At 47.0% G+C, this 20,841-nt stretch overlaps 3 protein-coding genes across 6 annotated transcripts in view; 2 read left to right on the top strand and 1 right to left on the bottom strand.

Annotated features, from left to right (window-relative positions):
- rrbp1b (ribosome binding protein 1b) overlaps nucleotides 1-7,163 on the bottom strand; it is a 10,659-nt gene extending 3,496 nt beyond the window's left edge. For all 3 annotated transcript variants that reach the window (XM_069666058.1, XM_069666057.1, XM_069666059.1), the window contains exons 1-15: nucleotides 6,500-7,163; nucleotides 6,253-6,401; nucleotides 5,548-5,670; nucleotides 5,263-5,415; nucleotides 4,736-4,854; nucleotides 4,045-4,198; nucleotides 3,818-3,914; nucleotides 2,537-2,616; nucleotides 2,233-2,270; nucleotides 2,042-2,137; nucleotides 1,861-1,906; nucleotides 1,373-1,413; nucleotides 1,202-1,268; nucleotides 985-1,077; nucleotides 787-879 (exon numbers count right to left, since the gene is read on the bottom strand). In XM_069666058.1, the coding sequence (XP_069522159.1) occupies nucleotides 787-879; nucleotides 985-1,077; nucleotides 1,202-1,268; nucleotides 1,373-1,413; nucleotides 1,861-1,906; nucleotides 2,042-2,137; nucleotides 2,233-2,270; nucleotides 2,537-2,616; nucleotides 3,818-3,914; nucleotides 4,045-4,198; nucleotides 4,736-4,854; nucleotides 5,263-5,415; nucleotides 5,548-5,670; nucleotides 6,253-6,401; nucleotides 6,500-7,148 (1,998 nt within the window). In that variant the 5' untranslated portion in view covers nucleotides 7,149-7,163. The remainder of the gene's footprint in view (nucleotides 1-786; nucleotides 880-984; nucleotides 1,078-1,201; nucleotides 1,269-1,372; nucleotides 1,414-1,860; nucleotides 1,907-2,041; nucleotides 2,138-2,232; nucleotides 2,271-2,536; nucleotides 2,617-3,817; nucleotides 3,915-4,044; nucleotides 4,199-4,735; nucleotides 4,855-5,262; nucleotides 5,416-5,547; nucleotides 5,671-6,252; nucleotides 6,402-6,499) is intronic.
- A 2,850-nt stretch (nucleotides 7,164-10,013) lies between these two features.
- pet117 (protein PET117 homolog, mitochondrial) lies at nucleotides 10,014-11,217 on the top strand. Its single transcript, XM_069666762.1, has 2 exons — nucleotides 10,014-10,159; nucleotides 11,068-11,217. Exons 1-2 carry the CDS (start codon nucleotides 10,064-10,066, stop codon nucleotides 11,215-11,217), a joined length of 246 nt encoding a protein of 81 aa, XP_069522863.1. The 5' UTR covers nucleotides 10,014-10,063.
- A 200-nt stretch (nucleotides 11,218-11,417) lies between these two features.
- On the top strand, nucleotides 11,418-20,602 carry kat14 (lysine acetyltransferase 14). Of its 2 annotated transcripts, none has more exons than XM_069666760.1 (10): nucleotides 11,418-11,676; nucleotides 13,576-13,697; nucleotides 13,797-13,918; nucleotides 14,365-14,537; nucleotides 14,623-15,057; nucleotides 15,158-15,753; nucleotides 15,975-16,108; nucleotides 19,211-19,386; nucleotides 19,470-19,660; nucleotides 20,110-20,602. In XM_069666760.1, the coding sequence occupies exons 1-10, from the start codon at nucleotides 11,418-11,420 to the stop codon at nucleotides 20,281-20,283; spliced, it is 2,382 nt and encodes a 793-aa protein (XP_069522861.1). In that variant the 3' UTR covers nucleotides 20,284-20,602. The 2 variants fall into 2 exon arrangements, with proteins under 2 accessions (XP_069522861.1, XP_069522862.1); XM_069666761.1 differs by having other exon boundaries at nucleotides 11,610-11,662.
- Nucleotides 20,603-20,841: the final 239 nt, after the last annotated feature.

Raw genomic sequence — 20,841 nt, forward strand, 5'->3', positions numbered from 1 at the left:
ACACACACACACACACACACACACACTGTGAACACACACACACACACACTGTGAACACACACACACACTGTGAACACACACACACTGTGAACACACACACACTGTGAACACACACACACACACACACACACTGTGAACACACACACACTGTGAACATACACACACACACACACACACTGTGAACACACACACACACACACACACACACACTGTGAACATACACACACACTGTGAACACACACACACACACACACACACACACACACACACACTGTGAACACACACACTGTGAACACACACACAAACACACACTGTGAACATACACACACACACTTTGAACACACACACACACACTGTGAACACACACACACACACTGTGAACACACACACACACACACACACACACACACACACACACACACACACACAAACACACACACAAACACTGTGAACACACACACACACACACAAACACTGTGAACACACACACACACACACACACACACACACACACACACACACACACACACACACAAACACTGTGAACACACACACACACACACACACAAACACACACACTGTGAACACACACACACACACACACACACACACTGTGAACACACACACACACACACACACACACACAGACACACACTGTGAACACACACACACACACACACACACACACACACACACACACACACACACACAGACACACACTGTGAACACACACACACACACACACTGTGACCTGAAATCTTTACAGACAGGAAACAGCTGACTGACCTGCTCCGTCTCCATGGAAACGCCAGGAAACAGCGCCTGCAGCGCTGCCTGGAAGTCCACGCGCAGGGATGCACAGCTGGACTCGGCCTCAGCCTGAAGCACAAAGAAACAAACATGTAAACAAGTGTTTGTTAGAGAGTAAACAAACCTTCACAATAAGAGTCTTTTCATGTTTAATAAACTTTCTGTCTTACTGACCAGCGCTGCTTTAAGCTCCGCCTCCCGCTGCTCACTCAGACGCTCTGCTTCCGAAAACGCTACCGCCGACACCGCCATTTTCTCCTCCAGCTCCTGAAGAAACCAAGATGGAGGGCAGACACTCAGGTGACTTCTCTCGTCCGTCCTTTAAAGACTCTGACCAGCTCCTCTCAGACTGTCAGTCATTCATGACCTTATATGACGTGTTTGGACTCACGTTGCCGTGGTTACGAGCCTGCTGCAGCTCTTCCTCCAGACGCAGCAGCTGAGAGTCTTCCTCCAGACTGATCACACACACACACACACACACACACACACACACGTTGACATGAGTCATAACTAGAACACTGACAGAGCAGCTCCAGCATGTGACAGGTGTGTTTGTTACCTTTCAAACGGCTGCTCAGACTCCGTCTCACTTCCTGATCCCTGCAGAGCACAGACATGTTGTGATGTCACAGTGATGTCATCAGCCCGCGTGTTCACAACACAAACTTACACAACTAAACTAAACGCTAACATTTGAGCTGTGCTAGCTAGCTTACTCGGCTAACGTTAGCTTCCTGAGCAGGTGGAAACCTCAGAACAGATCAGTGTCCGTGTTCTCCACGTGTGCGAGTCACTCATATCAAGCTGCTCGTAGTTACGCTTTAAACGTGTGAACGCAGCGTGACACTACAAACACACTGAGCTCTTTGTAGACACAGAATTGCTCTCCATGTTCACAGGTGAGGTACACCTGAGCACTGATGGAGGATGTGTCTGGATGTTAAACAGAACATGTGACATTAAAGACATCATGAAAACGCCTGCAGGAGGATAAAGACAGGTACAATGTGGAGGTGTGTTTAGCTTCAAACATGAGTTCAAACGTACGTCTCTGTGAGTCTGAGCCGCAGCTGCTTCCTCCTCCTGCTTCACTCTGAGGACACACACACACACACACACACACACACACACACACACACACACGCACACACACACATACACAAACATCAGCTGGTTACAGACGTCTCTCTCCAAACACACATCAGGTGAGCGCTCAGCGATTCCACACCTCTCTGACTGCGATGATGTCAGCAGCTGTAACTCCTCCCTCAGCTGAGTTAGCTCCGCCTCCAGGGTGACCACCTGCTCGTCTCTGCACTGCACACTGACAGGAAGTGACACAGGAAGTCATGATACAGTCCACCGACGCTCAACAACACCTGAACTCAGTTATTTTATTAATAATACAAAGACTCGTACCTGTTCTTCAGCTGCTCCACTTCAGACGACCTGTCCGCCTGCAGACACACACGCACACACACACACACACACACAGTGATAACCTCAGAGTGCACTAAATGACACTTATTTCACATTCATGGGAACTTTAAACGTTTTTATTTCACATGTGATGATTGAAGTTCTCCAGCAGGGGGAGCCGCTCAGTTATTCATCTGCTTTAATCAACATGAACCACTCAAAGGAGCTGATTGAGAACAGTAGCATTATTACAGACATGCTCATCAGGGCGTTAGTCACACGATGAAGCTGTTCAGGTAGTTACCTGGACTGCAGCCTGGCTCTCCAGCTGAACCTTGAGCTCCTGCAACTCAGTCTCTTTAGACGCCAGCGCCCCCTGCAGCTCTGAGGAGCAAACAGCAGGAAGAACAGCACAATCACGTCAGACGCACTTTGAGAGCTTATTGTCAGCTCGTTTTTGTTAGCTCGATTTTGTTAGCTCGTTTTTTTGTTAGCTCGTTTTTGTTAGCTCGATTTTGTTAGCTCGATTTTGTTAGCTCGTTTTTGTTAATTTGTTAGCTCGTTTTTGTTAGCTTGTTTTTGTTAACTCATTTTTGTTAGCTTGTTTTTGTTAGCTCATTTTTGTTAGCTCGTTTTTGTAAGCTCGATTTTGTTAGCTCATTTTTGTTAGCTCGATTTTGTTAGCTCGATTTTGTTAGCTCGTTTTTGTTAATTTGTTAGCTCGTTTTTGTTAGCTTGTTTTTGTTAACTCATTTTTGTTAGCTCGTTTTTGTTAGCTCGATTTTGTTAGCTCGATTTTGTTAGCTCGTTTTTGTTAATTTGTTAGCTCGTTTTTGTTAGCTTGTTTTTGTTAACTCATTTTTGTTAGCTTGTTTTTGTTAGCTCATTTTTGTTAGCTCGTTTTTGTTCATTTGTTTTTGTTAGCTCATTTTTGTTAGCTTGTTTTTGTTAGCTCATTTTTGTTAGCTCGATTTTGTTAATTTGTTAGCTCGTTTTTGTTAGCTCGATTTTGTTAGCTCGTTTTTTTGTTAGCTCGTTTTTGTTCATTTGTTTTTGTTAGCTCATTTTTGTTAGCTTGTTTTTGTTAGCTCATTTTTGTTAGCTCGATTTTGTTAGCTCGATTTTGTTAGCTCGTTTTTGTTAATTTGTTAGCTCGTTTTTGTTAGCTTGTTTTTGTTAACTCATTTTTGTTAGCTTGTTTTTGTTAGCTCGTTTTTGTTAGCTCGATTTTGTTAGCTCGTTTTTGTTAATTTGTTTTTGTTAGCTCGTTTTTGTTAGCTTGTTTTTGTTAACTCATTTTTGTTAGCTCGTTTTTGTTAGCTCGATTTTGTTAGCTCGTTTTTGTTAATTTGTTTTTGTTAGCTCGTTTTTGTTAGCTTGTTTTTATTAGCTCGTTTTTGTTAATTTGTTTTTGTTAGCTCGTTTTTGTTAGCTCATTTTTGTTAGCTCGTTTTTGTTAGCTCGTTTTTGTTAATTTGTTTTTGTTAGCCTCTTGAGCAGTGACAGTTAATATGCACCAACAGACTCTTAAGACCGAAACCCAAACAGCTGACAGAAGAGGCTTCATGCTAAAAGAAACACTGACCGCTAACAGTAGCAGCTTCCTGCTGTGACACTTTCAGCTCTGAACAAACTTCTGCCAGTCGCTGCTGCAGAGCACGCTCAGTGTCTGCATTGACCAGCTGCAGAGAGGGGAAGAAAACACGGGTCATTTCCTGTTAACAGCAGATCCGCGTCACACTTTTAATAAGGAGTTTTTTCTGTCCCGACATGGACATGTGATATTTCAGACCACAGTTCGGTCTCTCTGACCTGTGCTTTGGCCAGTTCTTGCTCGGCGGCAGCCATCTTGGTCTCCAGGCTCTTCCGGAGCTCCTCATCAGCCCGCAGAGCGTTGGAGCGCTCGGTCAACTCCCGACCCAGTCGGACACAGTCCTGCCTGAGACGGGCGAGCTCCGCGTTCTGCCTGCAGGAGGGGCAGACGACACGACAGAGACCATTTCAGCACTTGACATGAAGCACTTCTTCAATCATCAGTAAAACAATAAAAGAATTACAAATCCCAGAAAGCATTGCTGTAAGAACAAGCAGAGCTTCAGTCTCTGTTGCAACCTCTTAGGTCTTCTCGTCATATTTTATGTATGCATTCCCAGGTTGTGGGGCGGCTGTGGCTCAGTGGTTGAGTCGGCCGTCTCTCAATCGGAAGGTTGGGGGTTCGATCGACTGCTACAGTCACATGTCGAAGTGTCCTTGGGCGAGACACTGAACCCCGAATTGCTCCTGGTGGCATAGCCTCAGGTATGAATGTGCATAGATCTGATTGGAGATTGGCACTTAGGCCTCTGCAATCAGTGTGTGAATGAGTGTGTGTGAATGGGTGAATGAGACATGTAGCAGCTTTGAGTGGTCGCAAGATTAGAAAAGTGCTATATAAGTACAGCCCATTTACCATTTACCAGGATCCCTCCACGTTACGTTACGTGACGTTACGACAGTTTGTTACCTGCTCTCGGCCTGGCTGGTTGCCTGGTTCAGGGCGTCTCGGAGGATGGAGTTCTCCTGCTGCAGTCGGGCCAGCTGAGCGTTGGGGCCGTTCTCCAGTTGTTCCTGCAGACTCCCGATCTGTTCGGGTTGATCACACAGTAAGCACTGATCTGTCCAAACTAACAGGTAGCCAGAACTTGAGACCTGAGACTTAAAACTGAGGCTCTGATTTCATTTCATTTTAATGATCAGCATTCAGAGGCCTGACTTGTACTTTGCTCTCAAAGACCCAGGACGAGGCCGTGATCCTCCCTCAAGGACTTCCGACTGTTTACAAGACCTCTGAAGGACTTGAAACTTGTCTCAAACAGACCTTTAACAAGTGTAGATGTGGTTTGATTAGTTCAGACTTGGACCTGCCCAGGTGGACTTGAGACTTCACTTTGAATTGCTCTGGTGGACCTTAGACTGAACTCAAACTTGGCTTGGTGGACTTGAGACCTGACTTTGACTTGCCTTGTTTAACTTGACTTAGTTCAACCCTACCTTCTGGTTGAGCTGCTGGGTTTGTTTCAGGTGTTCCTGGTCGGCAGTCTCCATTTTGGTCCGCAGGGCGTCGACCTCCTGAACCTGAGCACTCAGCTCTGCCTTCAGACGGACCTCCAAAGACGCCGTCTTGGATTTCTCTGCACCAAGTTGCTGTATAAGAAAGCACATCGAGCATAAATGTAACTTTCTTTTGAAGAACTGAATGTAGGCCTACTGTCACAAAGCAGACGAGCAAAGGAACATGTGGTGCAGAGATGACATGACTGACGCTGCCTGGCTCACCTTGCTGAGCTCTTTGAGGCGGTTCTTGGCAGTGTTAGCGTCCTCCTGCTCAGCCGTCAGCAGCTTTTCTTTCTCCTCCAGCTGTTTCTTCAGAGTGGACAGAGGGTCTCCTTTCTGACAGGCCTGAAAGTCACACAAAGACACAACTTGAGAGTTTGAAGAGATGTATCTGAAAGTCAGAAACTAGCAACTGCTAGCATTAGCTTTAGAATTGTATCTGAGTCTCTGTATACTGACCTAGCTGACAGACATACCGGCAGTTGGTGACTGTGCTATCAGCTAACATTAGCTTCTATCTTGTGAATGGTATTATATGAGCTAACATTAACTGGTTCATATGCTAACAGCTGTGTACTGGTTGTTACTGTGAGAGTACTTTCTAGTTACTAACACAGGTGGTGAATGTACTAGCAGCTAAATTGTGAACTGTTTGCGTATTGTCTTAGTGTCTGCTAGCTCAGAAGCTAGCATTATCTGTATGCTAATCAACTCTTTTACCAAGTGTTAGCTTTAAATGTTTGCTGTTACCCATAAGCTAGATGCTAACTTTATTTGGTGAATGTAAACACTTTCTATGTAACATGTGCATCCTCTCAACATTTGTTACCTGTAAACGTTAGCTGATGCTAAAATAATCTGTGTGCTAACTGTTTCACTACTTTATGCTACAACTGTTAGCTGTTTGATGTGAGTGTGTTTGTGTACCAGCTGCCAGGAGTCTGGGCGGACACCGGCCTTCTGGTTCAGGACCTCCATGAGTTTGTGCACCTCTTCATCACTGAGCGTTGTGTTGGACACAGCAGACAGAAGCTCGCTGGAGGGTGAAGTCGTGGAGGAGTCAGCAGAGTCTGTCACTTGAAGAAAAACCAGGACAGAACAAAAGAGTTTAAACCGACCGATCTGTTCTTCTGAGGTCAGTAAAAATCTGAACACTGTCTTTGAGTTTACTCACCTGGCTCAGGTTTGTTCTTGGACTTCTTCTTCTTGCTCGAGGTCTCTTTGGGTTCTTCAGCTTTGGCAGCAGACGCTTCTTTAGTGACTTCAGGGACAACGTTAACCGGAGAAACATCTACCACCGGCGCCATTGCCATAACAAGAACCTCCTTAGCGATGGTTTCCACCACAGCAGCTGGCTCCGCCTTGACCGTCTTCTTCTTCTTCTTCTCCTTTGGCGAGGGGGCAGGAGGAGACTCAATGGTGGTGGCCGTGAATACAATGGGTTCTGGTTCTGGTTCAGATGTTGGTTTGGCTTCAGGTGCAGCTTCAGGCTCAGCTGCGGGTTCTGGGTCAGATTCTGGTTCGGTACAGGTCACCACCTCAGGCTCCTCGCCACCATCGCTGCCTGGTTCTGGGAGCTTCCCTTCGGGCCGGTCCTCCTTCTTCTTCGCTTTGTTCTTCTTCTCCAGGTTCTTGTCCTTCTTCTTCTTCTCTCCTCTCTGGGGCTGTGCTTGGACGAGTTGGCGACGCTGTTTAGCTAGCGCCTCCTCGTAGGACGTCTCCTTCATGGAAAGTGTGGAGACGAGGGCGATGCCCACCGCCGAGATGATCATGAAGCCTCCAAAGACCATGAAGCCGAGTGTCTGTGGGTCGGAGACGTCCATGACTGGTCAGAGTGTCAACAGGAAGTCTGGAGGACAAAGTTGAAGGACAGTTAGCATTTGGCCTGAAGATCAGCTAAAGCTCTCACTGGAAAACAGAATATCTCAGCAGCCACACATCTGACCAAACCGATATGTCCTGATCTACTTCCTGCTCCTCAGAGGAAAAACTCTTTAGATTATAACTATGTTTCCTCTAGCACCACCCTCAGGACAAACTGTGAATGTGCAGCTCCGCTCTGAGAACAGATAAATTTGTCGATGTTTGTTCAGGTTGTTCAGGAGGGAGTCTATACAAGTTTTTTGTTTGTTTTGCATGTTTACATTTCTGAAACCAACACTCTGACATCATGTCCACTCTCTCCTCTGATTGGTCAGCTGTGAGGACAGGAGAAAGAAAGAAGAACTCGACTCTCCTTCTTCAACTTCGGGCGAGTCTGCGTCCATGAGCTGAAACAAAATAATCCTGTGTGCTTCATGCAGAGCAAAGGTGATGTTTGAAGAGTCGTATTTTAACTTGTAACAACCGAGAAGCACAAATCAGTCCCTCAATGAACATATTTATCTTTCTTGGTGCTTGTTTACCTGCTGATCACTGACTGGAGGTCAAAGTTCACAGTCTGTGTGTTCATCATCACACTGATTCAATCTGAAGTCTCATTCAGTGAAAAGAAAAAACATAAAATGTTCTGTGCTTCAGATCATCGGCCTGTGATGGTACGTCGCTCTCTGCAAACACACCAGACTCCATTCATAAAAACAGTGATTTAAGCTCACGGGACACAGGAGCTGCTGCTCTGCTGCTGCCTCCATCAGTTTGTGTTATTGTGTGACTTTGGTGTTTTATGTGGTTCGATTGGATCTTAAACAACAACTGTGTAGCAAATCATACAACAAACTAACTAACCAGCAGAGCAGCAGCTCCTGTCCTGTGAGCTTAAATCACTGTTTTTATGAATGGAGTCTGGTGTGTTTGCAGAGAGCGATGTAACATCTGTTTGTGGTTAAAACAATCATCTTCCTCTGTAACACAAAGGTCTATCTCTGTAGGGATCCTTTCTGTCATGCTGTCACACACTTAGAATAACAGTCTGGTTTCATGCTGCAGGCTGAAGAAATCTACTCGAGCCGTTGTGAACCTTTTTCTACCTGTTGGTCGTTTACAGCAAAAAATATATCAAATAAAGCTGAGTTTTAAAAAACCTTTGAATTTTTCATTATTTATACGTTCTGTTACTTCATACAGCGACTCTACAACACCTCAGAGGGACATGTTGTTCTTTTTACTTAAAAACAGACGGCGACTTTTCAGGTTCAGAAGTTAAAGTATAAAGTAAAGTAACATCAGTAAAGTAAATGAAAGTATGTGAGGGCCAGCATCAAAGAGTAAACAGGTCCAAATACAGCAGTCAAATAGTAATGACACATATTAATACATCAACACTTTAACTCGAACTTAACTTTTAACACTGTGAGGACATTTTGTTCTCAGTCCTCTGACCTGCAGCCACAACAAGCACAGCTTTAATGCACCAGAGCGCTTCTTCAGACGCGCTGAAGTCTGATGTTCTGAACACAGACAGCAGAAACACACAGATATTATTCTAACTCATCAACTCATCAACACATCCTGAAGGTATTTTACAGGGTCCAGAGGGGGAGGGGGGGCTGCAGGAGTGACGTGTCTGAGTCCACAATTAACCCTTTGTACTGTGAACACACACACACATACACGCACACGCACACGCACGCACGCACACACACACACACGCACACACAGTTATGTAACTCAGTCCAGTTTCTTGTGGGACCCTCAGGTCCAGAACTTTAAGTTAAAATTTTCTTTAACCGAAAACACACGTGAACTACACACCGTTGGTTTCACGTGCACTCTGCAGGCTCGACGCTGTTGAACACGTTTTACATTTTTATTTCACACTTTATTGTCATGTAAAGTTTCTCCTGCAGCTGCAGCAGAGTTTCCTTCATGTTGCATCTCAAACATTCATCACTTCATCACATCAGTTTCTGATGTTTGGAGAAGAAAATCATTTCAAGCTTTTCTTTACTCTGTATTTCAGAGTTTTATCCTCCTAATAAAACATCTTGTGACTGTTGAAGGTCTCTTTCTGAGGATAAATGTTCCCGTTTCTATAAACTTCCTATCCTCTCTGCGTCACTCTGACGTAAACGTAGTCTTCTGATTTCAGAAGAAATAAAATAAAAACATTTGAAGTCAGTATAAAAGAAATAGAGTTGTTCTCACCTCAGCGGAGTCTGTCAGGCTGCAGAGTCGTGGCACTTTCTGTGAACGGGACTAGAAGCTCCGCCCCTCGCCGGCCGCGTGGTTCCTCACTGGCCAGTGGAGACGTCACTCAGAGATATTTAAATCAAACGGAACTGAGGAGGCGGGAGGACACCGAGCTAACCCACCGACCCCATGGGAGACGTAGTTTCCTTAAAACTACACACACACACACACACACACTCAAATGATTAAAAACACTTTGTTTACGATTGGAATGTAACATTTCTAGTAAACTAACTTTAATGGAGGTGGGGCAGTTAAAAACGATGCTACCTGTTGTATGAATATATCTTTATTCTGCTGCTGTGAGCTTTTTGACCCCATTGTTAAAAAACTGAACGGTTAAATCAAACAGGTTCTGTCTGCACTGTTAACTGTAGAGTCACACCACCACAACATCCTATGATCACCAATCTCTACCTGTATCTTCTAATGTACCTGAACCACTAGGTGAGCGCCGGCAGGTGGCGCTACAACATTTGTATTGCAGACGCTAGCTTATCAACGAAGAAGAAGACACCACCAGCAGCAGCAGTGTGTGAATGAGCTTAACGGCATTGGACAGCAGAGCCAGTTAGCAGCTGGCTAACGTGTAGCTACAGCTAACGTGATGTCTACAGCATCTAAGGTGGTCCTGGGAGTTTCTGTGGTTCTCACTCTGAGCACTGTGGCTGCTGTACACCTCAAACAGACCTGGGACAGACAGGTAAACCGGTCCGAACCCAGCCGGTGTAACGGTTACAGAGCTAACAACAGGGCTAACAGTTAGCTGTGGAGGGAGTCAGACAGGGACTGTGAGGTCACCGGAAGGTAACGGACTACTTCATCATTTAAAATTAAAGCCTGCCGGTGTTTAACGGACAAACTGACGCGTTGTGACATTCATCTGAAGTAACGCAGAGGATATGAAACTCAGCTGCTCAATCTGTGTTAGCAGCTAACAACAGCAGCTAGCAAAACCTTCCGGTACAGTTTTCCAAAATAAATGTTATCTAAGTAACAGTAATAACGCCACAATCAAGCAGTAAACAACATTCAGCATTAAAACATTTTTAAATTAAAGAACACGTCATAAAGAATAATGAATATGATGTTATGTCATTAGAATTGTTTATGTGTAAAGTGTTCGTCATTGACCCGACGTGACTCATTACTAACATGCAGTGCATGTGTAAGCATGAATGTCTGGTTTACCTGTGTGATCAGATGATGACATGTGTTTGTTGTTCCCTTGAATCTTCTGATGGACAGATTATGTTTGTGCGGAGACTGTTAGTTCATGTACAGACGGCGAGGTGCTCTAACTCTACAGCTGCAGCAGCACTTCAGAGCATGTCCTTTTTTAGTTTTATTTTGAAGGCCTGTGTGCTAAAGGAAAACGGTTTGCTTCCTGCTGTGTGCTGACTTCAGCCAACAGTCACCGAGTTTTTCTGTGGAGCCAAATGTTGATTGAAAGTGAGTGAGGTCCTTCAGAACAGGACAGTTTAAAAAGTATTACAGATACTAAAGCTGTTTGAGGAGGAGCTCGTTAACTCAGGTGTTGCTGTGTCTGTGAACATGGCTGACGCCTCTCAGTGCCGTTGTTGATGTTTGTTTGTGTGATTCTTCGTCCAGCGTCTCCACGAGGGCGTGGTCAGAGATCTGGACCGTCTGGAGAGGAAGAAGGAGAATCTGCGGCTGCTGGAGGAGCAGAGGACTCTGACCAGGCAGCTGGAGGAGGAGAGACGACGCAGGGAGGCAGAGCTCCGCCCACAGGACCATTGAGACAGGTGAACTGTGGTACACCTGGTCACAGATATGAAACCAGGCATTATAGAGTACACGAGAGCTGTTGTCGACCTGAGTGGAAACCTAAACAAAACATAAAAGCAGCAAAAGAGCAGAAAACATTCTCTTTGCCTCTCAGACTCTCCTCGTGTTCACTCGATGTTTACCTGTCCAGGTGTGTCTCTGTGACTGAGGTGATGGACAGCAGCAGCGAGCCTCTGTGCGGTGGTGAGGACGAGGCGGCCTGCACGTCGGCCTCGGAGGGTCTGGAGGAAGGGGAGGTGGAGGGGGAGACTCTGCTGATCGTGGAGTCGGAGGATCAGGGCTCGGTGGATCTGTCACATGACCAGAGCGGAGACTCTCTGACCAGCGACGTGGGCGAGGAGGCAGACGGAGGCTGGGCCTGCGAAGACATGAGCTTCTACTGCGACCGCTGCCACAAGTGGGTACCTGCAGGTGAGATAGCCAATCACAGGACACAGGACCTTTCTACTTAGCAGTGTCACTTTAGCTTCAGGTTGTCGTCTCCTCAGCTCTGCTTTAAAGAGTCACATGTTCAATAAAGATGGTCTCACAGTCTGTCTCTGTGACAGACTGTGACTGTTTACATGAACATGGGGAGCACCCATTATTATTAGGGCCCGAGCACCGAAGGCGGCGCGAGGACCTCTTGGAATGCAAGGAATTATTATTATTATTATTATTATTATTATTATCATTATGATGATGATGATGATGATTATGATAATTATTATTATCATTATTATTATTATTATTATTTTTTTTTTATCATTATTATCATTATTATTATCATTATTATTATTATTATTATCATTATTATTATTATTATCATTATTATTATTATCATCATTATTATTATTATTATCATTATTATTATTATTATCATTATTATTATTATCATTATTATTATTATTATTATTATTATTATTTTTATCATTATTATTATTATCATTATTATTATTATCATCATTATTATTATTATTATTATTATTATTATTATTTTTATCATTATTATTATTATCATTATGATGATGATGATGATGATGATTATTATTGTTATTATCATTATTATTATTATTATCATTATTATTATCATTATCATTTTTATTATTATCATTATTATTATTATCATTTTTATTATTATCATTATTATTATTATCATTATTATTATCATTATTATTATTATTATTATTTTTTTATCATTATTATCATTATCATTATTATCATTATTATTATTATTATCATCATTATTATTATTATCATCATTATTATTATTATTTTTATCATTATTATTATTATCATTATCATTATTATCATTATTATTATTATTATCATTATCATTATTATCATTATTATTATTATTATTATTTTATTTTTTTTCCGGTCATAAATGAATTGCATGTTTGGCGGCTTTAACATGCCCCAAAACTCATCAAAGTTGGCGGTCGCATCAGGTCTGGTGAAAAATGTGATATTTAATGGGCCTTGGGCATTAATTCACCAAAATGGCTCCATAGCGCCCCCTATAAATATGCCAAAGTTCAGCCTCCTAGACACTTCCTCTCATCCTTTTCTGGCGGTGCGGCGCATATAACCTTCGTCATGATGCCTCGCCATGACATTGAGGCTGCGATAACTCGCCTGTACTTCATCCTGTCTGCACCAAATCTCACATGCTTGACAAGAGTCCCGCCCTGAATAGATCTACACACTCCTTCTTTTGCCAATCCTATAGCGCCACCCACTGGTGATAGCCTGTATCAACTCTCACATGCATTGTCCAATCTCCTCCAAATTTCACAGGTTTGATGAGGGTACCGCCCTGAACACATCTGCATATTCATTTTTCTCTCATACTCTTAGCGCCACCTACTGGGCAGAGCCAGTACTACCTCTCACATACAATGTTATATCAGCTTCAAACTTCACATGCATGATTACAGTCTCGGCCTGAACAGATCTCCATAGGAATTTGGGTGATGCTGATAGCACCACCTACTGGTGCACAGCCCCTGGCTGCAGCACATGCTGTGGCTCATTCACATTCTGCTGCTGCAGCACGCCCCAAGGCTGGCTCGCACCCCGCGGCCGCGACACGCCCCAACGTGGCCACTGGTGCGAGGGCCCGTTCAATGCTGCTTGCAGCACTAGTTCTCAATAAAGCTTTAAGGTAGAAGAAAACAAGCGTCTCTTTGATTCTTCTCAGTCAGATCCCAGCTGACCTGAGAGGCTGTCTGAAGCTCGGCCATCAGTCTCCATCACTGAAACATTAAAGCTCCTCTTCAGTCGGGGCTCCGGTGTCAGTCTCATGTGTTCACTTTGCGTCTGTTGCAGCTCAGCTCCGCGGGGAGCAGCCCAGCTACCTGAAAGGAGACAACTTCTTTAAATTCACCTGCTGCGACTGCTCGGAGGACGGAAAGGAGACCTTCGACAGGATGAGACTCACCTGGCAGCAGGTACAAAACAGACAATTGTTCTATTTTATTTAAACTCTGGAGTGACACAGGGATTGAACCCCTGTCACTGTGCTGATTATTAACGTCTCCCGTCGTCAGGTGGTGATGTTGGCCATGTACAACCTGTCTCTGGAGGGGACGGGTCGGCAGGGTTACTTCAGGTGGAAAGAGGACATCTGTGCTTTTATTGGACGACACTGGAACTTCCTGCTGGGAACAAGGTGACTTTATTTCACCTGTTTTAAACACGTCTGATTTCATTTCATCTTTGGATTCACTGAAGTGTTTGTAACTCTTCAAAAGCTGTTTATGAACTCAGCTCAACTCAGTTCATGACTCTGTGTCAGCGCTGAGATTCTCCTGACTCCCAGAAACAGTCAAGAAAAAAAAAGGTCATTTTCAAGTAGTTTCTTCTCCTGACAAGAGCTCAGCCTGTTTACAACCCTGCCTCCTGATGTAGTTCTCTCAGCATCCTCTCAGCCCGTTTATTGTCATTAAATCTCAGTAACATCTGTTTGTTGTGGCTTCATAGCGCTGTAGTGAGACAGATCTCAGCCCACCTGTGACTTGCTTGTTCCTAGCTGCCCAGAACTATTCTCAAGGTCCTCCTCATGATGCACCAGTGTCCTGTCTGTGTGTCTGACCTGGTTTCTGTCTGTCTGAGCAGGAAGAAGACGTCGACGTGGTGGAGCACGGTGGCCGGCTGTCTGTCCGTCGGCAGCCCCACCTTCTTCCGCTCCGGAGCGCAGGAGTTTGGAGAGCCTGGCTGGTGGAAGCTTGTCCAGAACAGACCTCCGACCCTGAGACCTGAGGTGGACAAGTCCACCACCAAGGCTAAAGGTAAACTCCACCTGATCCATCCAGGTATGCTCTGGGCAAAGGTTTCAGGCAGGTGACACAGAGCTGATCATATGTTCTCCTGCAGCCTCCAAACCCTCCTTGGACCCGATCATCACCGTGGAGGGTCTGAGGAAGCGAGGGGCCAGGAACCCGGTGGAGAACGCCATGCAGCTGAAGGAGAAACGCTCTCGCACGCAGGAGGCAAAAGACATCCGGCGGGCTCAGAAGGAGGCAGTGGGAGGCTACACTGACCGCAGCGCCTCCTCCACGCCTGTGAAACTGGGCGGGGGCCGCGGGGGGAGCACCGCACGCCGACCCGACCTCGTCCTGGAGAAAGGTGAGGTCATAGATTTCTCCTCCCTCAGCTCGTCAGACCAAACACCGCTCACCAGCCCGTCTCCGTCACCTTCACCTGACTTCTCCGCGCCGGGGACGCCGGCCTCTCACTCAGCCACGCCCAGCCTGCTGTCGGAGGCTGACCTCATCCCCGACGCCATGCCGCCTCAGGCCCTGTTCCACGGTGAGAACGTCCGTTTATCCAGCTGAGGATCATTCACTAGTTTGACTGTTCTGTGATGTAATCTCTGATGTCATGTCCTCTCTGCTGCTCTGACCTCCAGATGATGAGGAGATGGAAACAGAGGGGATGATTGACCCGGGGATGGAGTACCTCCCTCCTCCCAGCGCCAACCTGGTCGCCCGTAAGAAGCTCCGCCCAGCTCCACCTCACATCAAATGTGAAGCAGAGAGCGAGGATGACGAAGGCCGTGACCGAGATGAAGACTTTGAAGAGCCAGTGGGTCGAGGTGAGGGTCCGTCTCTCGCTGCGGGGGGGTGTGTTGGTGCTGGAGGACCTGAGAGAAGAAGAATCACTCATGCAGAGAAATCAAACGGTGCGGGCGGAGGCTCTCAGACGCCTCGCTTCGCCCCGCTCAGTCTGTATGAGGAGAGGATGCTGCTGCGGCGGCTGGACGCCTGCCCGCTCGCCCTGGCCGTTACCCCACAGGCCAAACGCCTCCACAGGAAGCTGCTGGTCCGACAGGCTAAGAGGCAGAGAGGGCTGCCCTTGCTGGACATCGACCGGGCGGTCAGCGCCACCCTCAGCCTGGTGGGAGGGATCTATGGCGCCCAGGAGGCGGGGACACTGATGAGAGGAGGAATCATGGGAAAATACTGCACCAACAGTCAGGAGCTGCGGATTCTCGATCGCTTCCAGGTACATTCATCACAGTCTGTCTGATAAATGACATTAGTCTGACACAGCCACAGCAGTAACACATTAAAAAGTGGATCTGAACATCACCAGTCAAATCAAAAGGAACCTGTGTATCGTGAATGCTCATGGTTTCATCCCGAGGTTTTAAACTGTTTCAGCTGATGTTGAAAGCCTGAGAGAGAACCGATTATGTTGACGTACATGAATGTGTTTGTGTGCAGACGAACTTCTCCAGCAGACGAGGCGTTCAGCAGCACTCGCTGTCCTTCTGGAATCGTCTGATGGGAGCAGAGGGAAGTATGGACCAGAGCATCAAGAGTCCATACACCTCCCGCATCCTAAAGCCCTACATCAGGTAAAGAGTTTCCTCAAGTCCTTCAGGGAGTCCAGACACATCAATCAGCTCGGCTGTCATTCAGGTACAGAGCGTTCTGCTACCTTTGGACACGTAATGAGTCGTCAAACCTTATTTCAGCTACACAGAGTCGCTCATCCTTCCCAAAACGTTCCAGCCCATAGCTGACCCTGAACCTTCCCGCAGGTAGAGAGTCCTCAAACCTTCTAACACGAGTCCCTAAGCCTTGTTTTAGCAGAGAGAACATTGTTCAGCTACTATAGAGTCCAGAAACCTTCATAAAGAGTCCCAAACAATCTGTCAGGTAGAGACTCCTGAAACCTCCCTTCAGGTAGAGAGACTCCTGAAACCTCCCATCATGTAGAGACTCCTGAAACCTCCCATCATGTAGAGACTCCTGAAACCTCCCGTCATGTAGAGACTCCTGAAACCTCCCGTCATGTAGAGACTCCTGAAACCTCCCGTTAGGTGGAGACTCCTGAAACCTCCCATCATGTAGAGACTCCGGAAACCTCCCGTCAGGTAGAGACTCCTGAAACCTCCCGTCAGGTGGAGAGACTCCTGAAACCTCCCGTCAGGTGGAGAGACTCCTGAAACCTCCCGTCAGGTGGAGAGACTCCGGAAACCTCCCGTTAGGTAGAGAGACTCCTGAAACCTCCCGTCAGGTGGAGAGACTCCTGAAACCTCCCGTCAGGTAGAGACTCCTGAAACCTCCCGTCAGGTAGAGACTCCTGAAACCTCCCATCATGTAGAGACTCCTGAAACCTCCCGTCATGTAGAGACTCCTGAAACCTCCCGTTAGGTAGAGACTCCTGAAACCTCCCTTCAGGTAGAGACTCCTGAAACCTCCCATCATGTAGAGACTCCTGAAACCTCCCGTCATGTAGAGACTCCTGAAACCTCCCGTCATGTAGAGACTCCTGAAACCTCCCGTTAGGTGGAGACTCCTGAAACCTCCCATCATGTAGAGACTCCTGAAACCTCCCATCATGTAGAGACTCCTGAAACCTCCCGTCATGTAGAGACTCCTGAAACCTCCCGTTAGGTAGAGACTCCTGAAACCTCCCATCATGTAGAGACTCCTGAAACCTCCCATCATGTAGAGACTCCTGAAACCTCCCGTCATGTAGAGACTCCTGAAACCTCCCGTCATGTAGAGACTCCTGAAACCTCCCGTTAGGTGGAGACTCCTGAAACCTCCCATCATGTAGAGACTCCTGAAACCTCCCGTCAGGTAGAGACTCCTGAAACCTCCCGTTAGGTAGAGAGACTCCTGAAACCTCCCGTCAGGTGGAGAGACTCCTGAAACCTCCCGTCAGGTAGAGACTCCTGAAACCTCCCGTCAGGTAGAGAGACTCCTGACACCTCCCGTCAGGTGGAGAGACTCCTGACACCTCCCGTTAGGTAGAGAGACTCCTGACACCTCCCGTCAGGTGGAGAGACTCCTGAAACCTCCCGTCAGGTAGAGACTCCTGAAACCTCCCGTCAGGTGGAGAGACTCCTGAAACCTCCCGTCAGGTAGAGACTCCTGAAACCTCCCGTCAGGTAGAGACTCCTGAAACCTCCCATCAGGTAGAGACTCCTGAAACCTCCCATCAGGTAGAGACTCCTGAAACCTCCCGTTAGGTAGAGAGACTCCTGAAACCTCCCATCAGGTAGAGACTCCTGAAACCTCCCGTCAGGTAGAGACTCCTGAAACCTCCCGTCAGGTAGAGACTCCTGAAACCTCCCGTCAGGTAGAGACTCCTGAAACCTCCCGTCAGGTAGAGAGACTCCTGAAACCTCCCGTCAGGTAGAGACTCCTGAAACCTCCCGTCAGGTAGAGAGACTCCTGAAACCTCCCGTTAGGTAGAGAGACTCCTGAAACCTCCCGTTAGGTAGAGAGACTCCTGAAACCTCCCGTCAGGTAGAGACTCCTGAAACCTCCCGTTAGGTAGAGAGACTCCTGAAACCTCCCGTCAGGTAGAGACTCCTGAAACCTCCCGTCAGGTAGAGACTCCTGAAACCTCCCGTTAGGTAGAGAGACTCCTGAAACCTCCCGTCAGGTAGAGACTCCTGAAACCTCCCGTTAGGTAGAGAGACTCCTGAAACCTCCCGTCAGGTAGAGAGACTCCTGAAACCTCCCGTTAGGTAGAGAGACTCCTGAAACCTCCCGTCAGGTAGAGACTCCTGAAACCTCCCGTCAGGTAGAGACTCCTGAAACCTCCCGTCAGATAGAGACTCCTGAAACCTCCCGTTAGGTAGAGAGACTCCTGAAACCTCCCATCAGGTAGAGACTCCTGAAACCTCCCGTTAGGTAGAGAGACTCCTGAAACCTCCCGTCAGGTAGAGACTCCTGAAACCTCCCGTTAGGTAGAGAGACTCCTGAAACCTCCCGTCAGGTAGAGACTCCTGAAACCTCCCGTTAGGTAGAGAGACTCCTGAAACCTCCCGTCAGGTAGAGAGACTCCTGAAACCTCCCGTTAGGTAGAGAGACTCCTGAAACCTCCCGTCAGGTAGAGACTCCTGAAACCTCCCGTTAGGTAGAGAGACTCCTGAAACCTCCCGTCAGGTAGAGACTCCTGAAACCTCCCGTTAGGTAGAGAGACTCCTGAAACCTCCCGTCAGGTAGAGAGACTCCTGAAACCTCCTGTTAGGTAGAGAGACTCCTGAAACCTCCCGTCAGGTAGAGACTCCTGAAACCTCCCGTTAGGTAGAGAGACTCCTGAAACCTCCCGTCAGGTAGAGACTCCTGAAACCTCCCGTTAGGTAGAGAGACTCCTGAAACCTCCCGTCAGGTAGAGACTCCTGAAACCTCCCGTCAGGTAGAGACTCCTGAAACCTCCCGTTAGGTAGAGAGACTCCTGAAACCTCCCGTCAGGTAGAGACTCCTGAAACCTCCCGTCAGGTGGAGAGACTCCTCAGTAGTGATCACCACTCGTCACTGCGATCTCCATGGTGGTCATAGTCAGCGGTACAGTGGTTAGTTTTTACTGCGTCATGTCAAACATCTGGCCCATCCCACGTGGGATAACTAGACGCCGTTGTTTAAAAGGAACATCATCACATGGGAACAGATGCACCACATGGTCGTTCTAATCACACTTGTTGTTGGTTGTTCAGGAGGGATTATGAGAGCCGTCCGGTGAAGCTGAGGCTGTTGTCAGAGATCAGAGCGTATCCTCACAAGAAGGATCTGGACTGGGTCCCTGAACGCAACGCCCCCATCGACTACTGCTACGTCCGCCCAAACCACATCCCCTCCGTCAATGCCATGTGTCATGACAGCTTCTGGCCAGGTAGCACCCATTCCTTAATGAACATCCATCCCACTGTGATCCTTCTCTATAAGCCTACATCTACCTGTCCTTCCCTCCTGCAGGTGTGGACCTGTCCGAGTGTCTGCAGTACCCAGACTTCAGCGTGGTGGCTCTCTATAAGAAGGTGGTGATCGGGTTTGGTTTCATGGTTCCGGACGTGAAGTACAACGAGGCCTACATCTCCTTCCTGCTGGTCCATCCTGAGTGGAGGAGAGCCGGCATCGGAACCTTCATGATCTACCACCTGATCCAGGTGAGGTCCAGAGCTCAGACAGGAAGTCCAGCTGTGGTGTCAGAGGTCACACAGAATGTGGTTCTTTACCACACAGCAGCTGTAGAGAGTGTTTATGTTATTATACCAGAGTGTTATGAGGAGGAACCTTCACTCTTTACAAGAGCCACATACACTTTTAACAGGAGAACCAGAGGGTTAATTGATGCTCACCGCCGTCCAATCAGAAGAGAGTGGACTTCTTAAAGAGACAGGAGCTCATGCCTTGTTTCAGATAGGATGAGCTGAGGAGCAGCGTGAGCTAGATGAGGTGTTTTTTAACTGATTCATGAAACGCTGCTCGAGTGGAGCCCCAGAATAAACACATAGTTCTGAAAGGTTCATCAGACACAGAGCTCTGCAGGCTGATGTTACTGTAACAGGATTTAAAACGAGTAGTGAAACCTCCTCTCGCTGCTGCTGTGTTTCAGACATGTATGGGCAAAGACGTGACGCTGCACGTGTCGGCCAGTAATCCCGCCATGCTGCTCTATCAGAAGTTTGGGTTCAAAGCCGAGGAGTACATCCTGGACTTCTACGATAAATACTATCCTGTGGACAGCACCGAGTGCCGCCACGCCTTCTTCCTCCGCCTCAGACGCTGAGACCACCTGCTGGACCTGCTGGAATCCCGTCAGGAGTCCCGTCAGGAGTGAGGAGAGTTCTTTATTTCCAGCTGAGCAGCATCCAGTGTGCAGCACAGTGCCTGGCTCAAAGGTTCCGGCACAGATGCTGCAGGATTCTCGTCAGTCCAGAGACTCAAACAGAAACTGACAAACTCCCACGAGCTGTTTGTGTCATCATGGGGAACATTTCAAAGAGACTTCATCAGGACGTCTGGATTCATCAGCTTCTCTTCCGTCTCCTGTTTCTCTTTCAGTCTGTTTCATCTGAATGTTTCATTAAAACTACATGAATTTACAACAGTCTGGTGATGTCTCTTATTATGAACCTGCTTCTTTTCACTCACTCATTCAGCTGACTGCAGCTTGTCCAGCAGGGGGAGCTCTAAGTAACCACAGCAGACGTGCTGATGTCGCCCCCTACAGGCAGAGGGAGAGACGAGCTGTTTGATTTAAAGGTGCTATGAGGAGAATCTTTATGACACCGGTGGTCATTAAGTGAACTGCAGTCAGCATCCTGGTGCTCACACTCTTTAGCCG

Source organism: Semicossyphus pulcher, unplaced genomic scaffold, assembly GCF_022749685.1.
Source record: "Semicossyphus pulcher isolate SPU_LCO1_2020_fin unplaced genomic scaffold, fSemPul1.0.p SCAF_17, whole genome shotgun sequence".
Lineage (NCBI taxonomy): Eukaryota > Metazoa > Chordata > Actinopteri > Labriformes > Labridae > Semicossyphus > Semicossyphus pulcher.